The sequence below is a fragment of the Heterocephalus glaber genome, unplaced genomic scaffold (genome assembly GCF_053883595.1).
Source record: "Heterocephalus glaber isolate CG9 unplaced genomic scaffold, H.glaber_assembly_v1.0 deba00001600, whole genome shotgun sequence".
Taxonomy (NCBI): domain Eukaryota; kingdom Metazoa; phylum Chordata; class Mammalia; order Rodentia; family Bathyergidae; genus Heterocephalus; species Heterocephalus glaber.
The window spans coordinates 37444794-37456671 of NW_028258372.1; the positions used below are offsets into that span (position 1 = coordinate 37444794).

Sequence of the window (11878 nt, forward strand, 5' to 3'; positions counted from 1 at the left end):
CAGGAGTCTGGGCTCTGGCCCTCAGGGCTGGCTAAGACAGACACCTCCTCCCAGGGGAATCAAGTGCTGCCAGGTAAAGCAAGGGCTGCCCGGGCAGTTCTGAGAACCCCGGAGCTGGGGGGATGAGCACGAGCTCCTGAGGACACCCTCTTCCCCACGTGTCTGCCTGCGATGGGATTTCTGGATCCAGTTCAAATACCATTTAATTACCGCAGGCAGATGGCAATGCTGGTGATTGGAGGAAATCGAATCAGCATCCCTGGAGACAGAGGGAGTAGTCAGGGGGAGCAGCAGCCTTGCTGCAGGGCCCCTTCTATGAAAGAGGAGCTTCTCCTTTGGCAAGTGGCCCCCAGACCCGGGCAGCCTGCCTGCCAGGAAGGAGACAGTGGGCAGAAGAGCAGTCTTGGAGGAGGATGTAGAAGAGGTTACCCCAGGGTTTCAGCACCCAAGAGCTGTGGAGTCAGCTGGGCATTCACCCTGGGATGCTTTGTTGGCCCAGAATATCCTCATATGGGGTTTTCTGTGCCACCCAGCCAGGCCAGTCCAGTCTAAGCACCAGGGTGCTTTGCCAGGGTGCAGGTGGGTGAGCAGTGTCACCTAGAAAAATTGGTACAAGCTGGGAGACAGAGGTCCTGTGTGTCACTAATTCCCAGAGTAAGTGACCTGGAAGGAGAGAGTGTCAGTCACAGGAATGGAGCGGAATGAGTAATCGTGGATGGAAGCAAAGGAGAAGGAAGATTTATTGCATGGGTGCTTTCTGTGAGCTGGTACTGGGCCAGGCAGCACCTCAGTTTACCTAGTGAAGTGATGCTATGAGGTAGGAATTCCAATCCCATTTCCCAGAATGGAAAGTCAAGGGCCGGCCGAAGTGGTGAAGTCACACAGCAAATACAGTGAGGCTGGGCGTCAACTCTTTCATGTCTCTGGCTGCCTCCTACCCAGAGAATTCTCAATCCCTAAATCGCCACCGTCAGAGCCAGGGGCTGGGGATGCTCCCTGAAGTCTCAGTGGAAGTTCACACTGGGCACTGGGCCGGCCTGTCTTCCAGGGCTCACAGTCGAGGGGCAGCAGACTGGGTCTCCGTCCTCCCGGGGCTCATTCGTCACCTCACCCTGCTCTGTGGAGAATTCACAGTCTCTGCCCAGCCAGAGGAGCCCAAGGACCAGGGTTCTTGTCCACTCTCTGCCCTCCTGTGGGAGTCTCCCCTGCCTGGGTCATCTAGATCTCCTCCCAGCCTTCCCTTCCGAGAATTCCATCACCCTCCCTTCCAGCAGCCTCTGCTCCTGGTCCCACCCTGGGCGAGGCCATTCTGTGAGCCTTCCAGGCCCACCCTACCCCAGCAAGGAAGGAAGAAGTTTCCCCTGGCAGCAGGATGGGACCCACTCATTCCCATTCCTCCCTGGGCCATGGGAGGAGGGTCAGGGGACAGCCAGGGATGGGGACAATCTCTAAGGTCTTCTAACTAAACCATGGGTGAGGACTAGGGTGAGGCATTCACTTCCAAGCACAAGATTTAAGGACCAAAGAAAAATCCTCGGCGATCAAGATAAATTAAAATTTAATGTAATTTAAAAAATTGAATTGGCAAAATATAGGTCTCAGGCCAGCTGCATCATTTTGTCAATAAAGGTGTGTGGCCCAAGAGCCTGGGTCATTTCTGCCAGGGAACCTCCCGAATCTCCCCCAGGGTCGTCTGGCCCCAAGCCCCACCCCTCCGCCTCACTCCATCTCTCCCGGGTCTCGCAGGGACGAGGGAGGGGGAGGGCTGGCTGGCACCACAGCCCCGCTCAGAAAGGGCCCCGGAATCCCTAGAACAGAGCCGGCCTATTTGCCACTTGGCAACCCGCAGGCTGAGCGGCGGGTGAGTGAAGAGAAAGCGCCCGGGAGCTTTTCAGAGGCAGGATCTGGCACGGCAGCGAGGGCGCTGAGCTTCCTCGGCTCACAATGGAGCAGGGGCCGGTGTAGTGTCGCGCTGTCCCCCACCCCGAAGGACAGCGTGCAGCAAGGGACACGCGGGCGGCCGGGGAACCCCGCCTGCAGGGCTGCCCCCACCGGCTCGGTACCCACGGCGGCGGGGACAAAGGCTGCAGGAAGAGCTGAGCTCAGCGGTTCCTTGGCTCTTTGGGGAGCCAGGAGGACAGGGCGGAGGGAAGGACAGTGGAGACAGGGAGGAGCAGGGGCGGGGCGGGGGTGAGGGGTGCTGAAAGGTTGCCAGGGTAGAAAACTCCCTCGGCAGAGGTAACAGCTGGGCACATCCGGCACGTGCCTGGAGCCCCACACCCAGCCCACAGCTGGGAGGGGGGGCAGCCCAGCCTCACGCCCACCAGACTCAGTGACATCACACCCTGTCGGCCAATCACCCTCCTAGGAGCTCTGCCCCGTGACCTTGGGCTTCTTAGGTGAAGAAGTTAGCCTCACCCAATCAGCTGGGTAGGCCCCTCCCTTGGTTCCTAACTGACCTGCTCCCAAAATCTTACCTGGAGGCCCCTAAGGGTGCAGCGCCAAGCAGTTTGTACTTGAAGGGTCTTATATCTCAAAGATGAGAAGTAACAGGCTGCCATTAACCAAGAACTATCAAGAATACTTGAACATTCTAGCAAAGACCGTGCGTGGTCTGTCATTCCTGAAGCTTTCTCTTTGCTGGCACTGTACCTGGAACCCCAGTGCGTACACAGAGTCCTAAACTTCTTCGGTTAACGACCACCATGCTCACGAAGCAAGACTGCCTCTTGGTAGACATTAGGTGCCTGGCAGGTGCTGGGTCATCACATGGTGTCATTCATTCTAAGGTGGGCTTTTTAAGCTAGATGTGGCGCTGCACACCTGTAATCTCAGCATTCTGGGAGGCTGAGGCAGGAGGATCCTAAATTGGAGGCCAGTCTGGGCAACTCAGTGATTGAGACCTTGTCTCAAAATAAAACATAAGAAAAAGGCTGGGGATACAGTTCAGTGCAAAGGCCTGGGGTTCAATCCCCAGTGCTGCATAAATAAATGAAGTGGGCATTTTTGCCTCTAATTACAAATGATGGCTTGGAGAGAAATTAAGTACCTTGGCACAAGGTTGGTAGCTAATAAGGAACAAGGTCCCCTAGAAGACCATGCTCCCTTGGCATCAGTCCCAAAGATGTGCCCAGTAGAGAGCCTGGGAGAACCAGCCTGCATGCAGCTGGGTGCAGCTGAACCTGGGGGCCTCCAGGCTGAGCTCCCTCTCTGCAGGCCCTGCCTCCAAGGCCTTCAGAAGACCTGGACTAGAATGCATCGTGCGGTCAAGGTAACCGACAGGACTGGATCCTCCAGAAAAAGCTCCAGGGGGGTGGACACATATTTGCTCTTTGTGCCAATACGATCCCTTGGGCCTTTCTGGAATCCTGAAAAGGAGCCCCAGAGGTGAGCCGGACAGTCCAAGGAAGGACCACAAAGTCAAGCAATGCAGCACTCAGCAGCTTGGCATGCTGCACCTGAGCCTGAAGGGAAAAGCAAATTGGTCTAGATGGCACCCACCTCTCTGGCACCTCCAGCTCCAGCGGTGGGCAGCGGGCAGGGCAGGGGCAGAGCTGTTGTGGCCCTTGTGATGGAAATGTGTGTTTATGTCCCTGTGTCTGGAAGCTGGCAGGGGAAGGACACACAGAGGGGTCCCCAGACCTCTCCTCAGCCTGGCACACAGGCTACTTTGCTGTTTTGGTGACCTGCCAGGGACCAGGTCTTCCTCATCAGTGACAGAGGAAGATCAAAGGGAAACTTAGCTACAGCAGGAGAGACATAGATAAGCTAGGAGGAAAAAACACTTTCTACCTGCAAAGACTATTAAACGTTAAACCCCGGGAAGGGGAGCCTAGGGGAGGCAATGGGATCTTCTTTCTGAGAAATCATTCCTCACTGATATCATGCTTGCCTTCCTGGGTGTATTCTGCACCTCCCAGGCTTCATCAGATAAGGACAACAGCAAATAACTTTCAGAACCCAGGTGCCAGGCTTGTGTATGCACATGAACACAGGTTATGTGTTATGACAATGCCACGAAGCAAGGGATATGTGTCCCTTTTTACTGAGGCTCAGAAAGACATTTAACAAGCCCACAGTCACACAATTTGTAACAGTGGAGATGCAGTTCAAACCAGTCCTGCCTGTGTCCAGTCCTGCTGCATCCACCAAGCAACTGTGCACCAGGGCAGCAGAGAGGTTGGACTGGAGAAAAACGATCCTCTCAGAGAATCTCAGGGGCTGATCCTAGGGCAGCTGCCAGCAGAGCCCCGAGCTGAGCTGCCTTTTGGGACAGCACTTTCCCCATTGGGGCAGGTGAAGCCCAGAGCCTCCTTCTCTGCCAGAGGAAGGCTATGGCCCTCTGCGGCAGAGAGAGGGTATGTACACCTTCCCTTTAATGAGTACCCCTTCCTCCTCCTCCTCCCCATGGCAGCCTGCCAGCTCTGGGGAAGGCGGCTGGAAGCAAAATCCCTGCTCTCTCAGGGGAGTCTGGCTCCCAGACATTCAGGGGCTTTTAGCTGACTTCGCCCCGACCAGGTGTCTTCTTCCCACTCAGGCCAGTCTTCTCTCAGGGTGGCAACATTCACCTTGGGGTGCAGTGGTAAAGCGAGGGGCAAAGCCAGAGCCCCATGACAGCCAGAGGGTCTTGTGTCTTCCCTCTGGATCTTCCCTGGCCTCTCCGTGGCCCCAGTCCAACCCTCCTGTGACTGCCCTCAGGGTGCCCTGAACCCCCAAACAAGAAGGCTCTGTATTACAGGGTCAAAGGACATGGGTTTATGAGGTCCTGGCAGGCCTGCTGAAAGGGGCCTTCAAGCTTCTGTGCCTGACTCCTGTTCCCAAACATGTTCTGAGAGCACGGAGGGGAGGGTGTAGTACTGCAGGATGTTGGGGTGTCAGCCCAGCGAATAGGAGTCAGGACTCTGACCCCACCTCTTCCTCAGGGGAAGTCCTTGACCTTACTCTTCCATTTATCCCACAGTCTGGCCACTGACTTCTGAGTCATGCCCAGGGACAGGCTAGCAAACAGGGGAGGGGGAGCCTGGTAGGAGGCAGTTTCAGGGATCAGGGGTGCTACGAAGAGAGGCTGAAACCTGGCACCGAGGGGAAGCAGCAAATAGATAGGGTGAGATGTCAGAAGCCAGGGAGCAGGATGCACAGGAGGAGCTGGGAGAAGGGGCCAGTCCCTGTCTGGAGCTGGATGGACACCAGCCTGCCCTCAGGGCCCGCTGCACAGGCCTGTCTCTGAGCAGCACCAGGAGCTTCCTGACTCCTCCTGGTGACTCCTCCCCTGTCTCTGGGGCCTGGGAAGAAGGGCAGCGCAGCTCTGGGAAGTGCCACTCAGCTGTGCTCCAGCGTTACTCTGATCTCCCACCCCCATCACAGGGCATCTGTCGGGGTTTCCCATGACCTCCTGGGAGACAAGAGACGCTGCAGAGCCTGTGACAGCATCTGGTAGGGGACAGTCAGTGGGGACTGGGCCCTGGGGATGCTCCCCTGCTGAGGAATGCAGAGCAACAGGCAGCTGGCTGGCTGTGGAGGGCAGTGAGCCTCTCCCACGACTGGCCTTGTCCCCAGCCCCAACACCAGCCTGGGTGCAGCGGCTCACCAGAGTGCAGCGGCTCTCCATGGTGCACCTTCCCCCCAGTCTCAGGTAGGACCAGCCCTGCCTAGAGAAAGGACAGGAAGCCTCCAAACCTGCTCTGCTGGTGGGCTTCCATCAAGGAAGGCAGAGGCATAGAGTCAGACATCTGGGAACAGGGACAGTGGTATGTCCTCCTCCAGCAGCTGGAGGTAATAGAGGGCATCCTCCTGAGAGCAGGATGCAGCCAGCAGTGCAGCCACTTGCCCTCCTATAGAGCTCTGCCCTTCCCTATTGGCACAGACTGGAAGAGCAGATAATTGGGGGGGGGGGTACAGCCCCAACCCACTCCAGCTCCCCTCCCTGGCAGGGCAGCAACCTCTCCTCTCCAGCCCAGCACCCTCCCAGGGCCCCTCCAGCTGTTCTAAGAGGGAGGAGCAAGGGGCTGTGGCTCTCCTCTAGTGTTCTCAGCATGCTGCTGTCTAGCGGGCACAATGAGAAGCTGGGAGACCTGGGCCACCAGTGGAGTCAAGACTGCCCTCAGCTTCTTCCCCAGTGCCACGGTGGAACTCAGGCAGGAGACAGCTGCAGGGATCTAAGAATGGAAGACATGGGGAGGCAGAAGCTCCCCAAACTCAAAGAACAGCCAGGATTTAGGAGCCAGGACCACAGTGGTGACAGGCAGCCCTGTGCCAAGCACCCCCAAAAGGCACATGTGGACTGCCTACCCCTTGCTACACATCTGCACAGCACCATGCACCCACCCCACATTCCTGTGTTCGGTAACTGTGTGCAGTACTAAAGCACTGGAAGAAACTGAGGCCCAGAGACCAGAGCACTAGGCCACTCCACAGTTGGACTCGGAGGCAATTTAGAGGAGTCAGAGGAACCCTGATCTACGCTGAGGTCAGATCCTCCTGCATCTGCTGATCTACACAATGTGAATAACATCAGTTTGGTGAGATGATGCTGGCACAGTGTATGCCATGGGGTAAGCGTTCAAGAAATCACAGTGCTTAGCTGCTTCCTGGTTCAGCGTCCTTTCCACCAAAGTGTGCTTTCTGCTCTAAATAAATAAATGGTCTGGAGGTGAATTCATTTTACCAAACAGTTCACTATTATTTAGACACCCCTTAGGTACGTTGAAGTCAGGGCTTCTTTTTTAAACACTTCGTTGATACTGGATTTCTCAAAAGGCCACCTGCATTTTGTTCCCTCCAAGGATTAGATTCCCTCTACTTCATCCAAACCACTGCTGTGCACCAACAAACAAATCTGAACGCGCCAGATATTCCTCTCTTCCAGTGGGTAAAACTGCGGCCCAGAAGGGCAAACCAGGAAGGAGCCCCGCAGCCCATCCAGTGGACAAACTGCTCTGGTTCCAGACCTGCCCTTTGCTCCCAGAGCTAGGAGGGTGAGAGTGCCAGGCATGTGTCACCTCTGTCACTTCCCCGGCTCACGCCCTGCCCTGACTCCACTCTGAGCTTGGCAAAGCTGAGATCCAATCAAACAGGCTGGCTGGGTGGCAGAGGAGGGAGGTTTCCGGGGCCTGTGGTTACTCCACTCCACTTCCTTGTGATGACATAAGCCCTATTTCTGCAGCAGGAGGCCACCAGCAAGATTCTCAGGTCTCCACACAGCCCACCTGAGGTCCTCTCTGGGCCTCAGTTTCCCAGATCTGTAAGCTGGACAGCATGGGATACAGTTGGGATTGATTGGCACTGGCTGGCTTTGGGACCCTGAAGACACCCCACATATTCACCCCTACAGTTTCTTCCGCCCTCCTCACCCACTCTCTTCCAATCCCCCAGTGCTCTCGGTTCAAAATATAGATGGTCATCAACCAAGATTTCAGAGTGGCCAGAACTAGGGAAATAATTGCAGCTAGAGGATCCAAACGAGAGAGGGAGGGCAGGGGTCCAGGCTGACAATGTCCGTGGGTCCCTCCGGGGGCTCACCCCCACCCCCTCCCTACCCCACCAGCCCTGTGGTCTCAGATGGATGTGGGACTGGCCAAGGCAACTCCCCTCCCCAGCAGACTGAAGGAAGGAAGCTTAGGGAAGCTGGGCAGAGATAAAGGAGGAGGGAGTTAGGCACAGTAAGGGCTCCCTCATGGTGGGGGCTCAGAACTGGGGTCTTGAAAGGGTCTTAAATAAACTCACCATGTGACATGGCTTCCTTCCCCAATTTCAACTTTGCCAACTTTCAGTTCTTAGCAGTTACCTCCTTCTCCCCTAATTTGTCAGGTCTGTATTTCTGCAGCCTAGGGCAGGTCACAGCTCAGCCTCATCTCTCTCCAGCTTTGCTGAACATCCTCCCCTGCCCCCAGGTGGAGGCCTGCCCTAGTTCAGCCCAGAAGTTGGGTGCCCTAGTACAAAGGGATTAATGGCTAAAGGGATCACAGGGCAGGCCTGAGGGGCAGGGAATCTCTTGAGGTAAAGCTGACTAGCCTGGGTTCAGCAGCAGATGGGCCTGAGTCTACCTAGGCCATGTGGTGAGGCTGCTCACCCCTGCATCTCTTCCCCTAATCCTGAAGCCCCAAGTCCTGAAATGTCTCTCCTCTGCCTCTCCTGGAGCCTGGGCCTTTTCAGCAGGACCTTATAGATATCCAGGTTTGATTCAGATTAGAGGCCTCAAGCCCTGAGCCCAGGCCTGGAACTTCACCTAGTCAGACAGACCAGACCCCTCTCCCTAAACACACACACACACACACACACCCCGACCAAGCTGTCTTCTACTAGCCTCCCTGTCCAAAGAGCTGGACTCCAGGGCTCACTGCAAGTTATTCTCAAAGGCACTTCAGTTAGAGACGAGAAAGGACTTTCAGGAAGTCAGAAAGACAGTAAAACCCGGCAGGAGAGAGTGAGTCCTGGGGCAATTCCAAATCCTTGGCCTTTCCTACAAATGCTCTACTTGACCGCAGTGCATACTCAGTCCTTTAGGTAGGACAAGTGTTGTCCGGGAGATGGAAGGTGATCCAAAAGCAAGAACTCCCCTATGGCATGGCACTGGTACCATCTGCTCCCTATCCCTGGCCCAGGCCTACCCTTGCACTGATTAGAAACTGGGCTCTGTCCAGGCGTTGTCTGCCTTCCGAGGCCAGCTGCCCATTGAGGGCTGTGGTGTGCCGGGCTCTCCTGTCAAGCTGGAGCCAGAGCCGGAGCCAGTGGGGAGGAGTGGCAGGGTCATCTTCCCCCTGAAAACCTGGCTCTTCTCCATTCCCCCTATGCCTCATCCAGACCATCAACTCAAGGCCTCCCTTTTGGACTGGGTGCAGAGCGCAAGTGCAATCCTTTCTCTGGGGAGAGGGAGCCAGGGACCTTCTGGTGGTGGAAATGGGAAGGGAACACCAGGTTTTTGTCCCCCTGTACCTAAAGTGCCCACCCCCTGAGGGTCCCCAGGTGGGAACCCCAAACCTTGCCATGCCCAGCCCAGCCCGGGACCCTGAACAGAGGTGTGGGGCCTTTGTTTGGCTCTCTCCTACAAGATGGAGTCTAAAGGAAAGCCCCCTATGGAGGGGCTGCCCCAGCCCCTTCCTTCCCAGCCCTGGTTCACAGTGGGTGGGGGTTAGAGCTTCATTTCCCTTTTATGGTGATCAGTCTCTCCCCATCTGCTGCAGATGCCATATTTACATTTCTCACTCCCACCCTCCAGCCTGCACCTCCCTCCCTCGACCTCCAAGGGCTCCTGCTGCAATGTCAGCCCCAGTAGCAGCCTGGCCCCGCCCCGGCCAGCCCACCAGGCACCTGCGGGGCTCCTCTTTGTCTCAGGCTGCTCAGGGCCAGGAAGGCTGCATGGCAAGTGATGCTGAGTGCCACCTAGGTTGCGGGCATCGGGGGCCTCAATCTCCTTCTCTCAACCGCAGAGATGGGATCAGCCTCAGTGCCTGCTCCGCGGGCTGCAGAGGGCTGGCCAGGTGGCTGGGGGCATCATCCCTGGGGCACGAAGAGGGGAGCTTTTCCAGAAGCAAGTTTCCAGGACCCCTGGAATCTGGGTCACTTCTAAGCCAGGGGAGCCACCCTAGACCTGGAACACCCCTCTCCCCCAGCAGACAAAGCTGGAGCAGAGATGAATGTTGCTCTCCACATCCTTGTCTTGATGACCAGTCCCAGACTGGACCTCTCCCAGTGTAGCCCTCTCAAAGAGAAAGCCCCAAACACAGGCAGGGGTGGCGTGGTGTAAAGCGTCTCCACCCAGCACAAAGAACACAGATGGTTCAACTTTGCAGTATTTCCTGCTCTGCACCTCTGTGTGCCCCTCCCAACAGAACCCACCCAGCCCTCTTCTCTCTCTGCCTGATTTCTGTCAGGACATGACTTCAAATCCCAGAACTATTGGCAATGGCGCCACGGATAAATCTATTCAGCCCTCCTCTGCTCCATTTCACCTGAATCTCCATGGGTGGGCATCAACTCAGCCCTCTGCCTCTCACCCCTTGGCCCCATCTTCTCCTCCTGAGGCAGGATCAGCGGGGCTCTTTCCCCAAGCCACCGGCTCCACACAGAGGGCCAAGGCACCGATCCGTCCTTCCTTGAGTCCCACAGCCAATCTTTGTCTGCAGAACAGCTCTCAGGGTGCTGTGCCGCCTCCGTGGCTGGACCAAGAGCACAGCACCAGCTGATGAGAGCAGATGAGGGGAAACATTTTTGCTCTCCAATAGCCCGGTATGAGACAGCAGCCTCGTGGGGAGGTTAAGAGGAAACACAGACGCCCCGGCCTGGGCCAGGGCTGGGTGTGAAATACCGGATTTCCTTGTTTATTCGATTTTCTGATCATTTAGAGCTCCCAGGAGGGGCCCCAAATTACCACCCAAACAAAGCCACCTTCCCGCAATCCTCTGGGCCGCCGCTCCCGGGCGCCCTCCACCCGGCCCGCGCCGGCCCCTCCTCCCCGAGCGCGGGCTCCCGCACAGCGGTGCCTGCGCCCCCGGCCCCGAGCCCACGCGAGACAAAGCCCGAGCCGCTCGGCGCGCGCCCCGCTCCCCGCCGTCGTCCCTACCTGACGGCCACCTTGACGCAGCAGTCCCCCTGGCCAGCCATGGTCTCCTGGCGCTAGGGTCGGGGCGCGGATCAGGGGAGGGGGTCCGGGGGCCGATGCCCAAGGCAGCGGCTGCTACTGCGGCTGCAGGAGGCGGGGACGCGGGGGCTGCTGGCGAAGGCTGACGCGGAGGCTGGAGGTGACATGCTCGCGGGAGACAGGCAGAGGGGCTCAGTCGCGGCCGGCCCCCCTCGGCTGGTCCCGCGCACCTCCTCGCGCCATCGGGCGGTGGCGCGGAGCTCGCTGACAGCCGGCGGCGCGACCCGCCGCTCCCCACCGCGCGGCACACGCGCGCACACCTCCCGCCCGCCTGCCCGCCGCCGCCTCCCGCCGCAGAGCGAACAAAGGGGGCGGGGGCCGAGCCCCGCGAGCCCGCGCCTGGCCCCGCCCCGCCTCGGACCCACCAATCCGCGGCCCGAACGAGCAGCAGGGGCGGGATTTGTGGCTTTAAAGGGACCTCTTGGCCGGCTTCCACCAGGTTGCTGGGGCCGGGCGGGTTTGGAAGTGTGGCGGATGGGGCTGGAGAAGCCAACCACACTGGAGCTTCGACCCTCGGAGTCGCAGAACCTCGGCCTCAGCGAGATCTTTTCGTAAATGAGGAAACAGACGCAAAGAGGGGAACTACCCAGGGTCACACAGCGAGTTAGTGGCTAAGCGTGGGTAAGAACCTCGGCCTTCGGGACAGAGCCCTGCACTTCAAAGCGTCCCACAGCGATTAGCGGTTTAGAGTTCGAAAGAGCCAGGAACGCTTCTCTTCTACATTTATTCCAGTAAAGTCGCCAACCTTTATTGAAGGGGATTCTTGTTATAGCCTCAGTAAAATTCCCGCACCGTGCCACCCTGCAGCCTCTCTTTAAACCCATCTTTTGGTAGATTCCGCCCGGGCTCCTAGTCCAGCTGGCCTCCCCCTACTGCTGGACCGCGATCCCATGGACCTTTATGACCCGCGGGTGACCTCGCTGGGCCTGGCACACACTCCCCTTGTTGTGGCAGCTGGGGGGAGAGGGTCACGGTGGGAGCCCCGAGCTGGCCCAGGAAGAGGAAGGGACAAAGGGGGCACTTTCTAGCCGGGCACCTGGGCAGGAAGGCTGGGCAGCGAAGTGGGTGGGCAGGGAAGGAGGAGGAGCACAGATGCCTGCAGGAACGGACGTAAAGGACAAGAGGAGTCCTGGGCACACAGGCCTCCATCACACAGGGCAGTGATGGAGGAGGAAGCCAGCGCCATGAGGTCCCAGCTCCCTTTCCTGCCCACCTCCCCTCCCTCCGAGCTTCGAGCTTCGA

At 57.8% G+C, this 11878-nt stretch overlaps 1 protein-coding gene across 7 annotated transcripts in view; it reads right to left on the reverse strand.

Moving 5' to 3' along the window:
* Kif21b (kinesin family member 21B) overlaps window positions 1-10913 on the reverse strand; it is a 48221-nt gene extending 37308 nt beyond the window's left edge. For all 7 annotated transcript variants that reach the window (XM_021242275.2, XM_021242274.2, XM_021242273.2 and 4 more), the window contains exon 1: window positions 10559-10913. In XM_021242275.2, coding sequence (XP_021097934.1) covers window positions 10559-10599 — 41 coding nt within the window. In that variant the 5' untranslated portion in view covers window positions 10600-10913. The remainder of the gene's footprint in view (window positions 1-10558) is intronic.
* Between the last annotated feature and the right edge of the window lie 965 nt (window positions 10914-11878).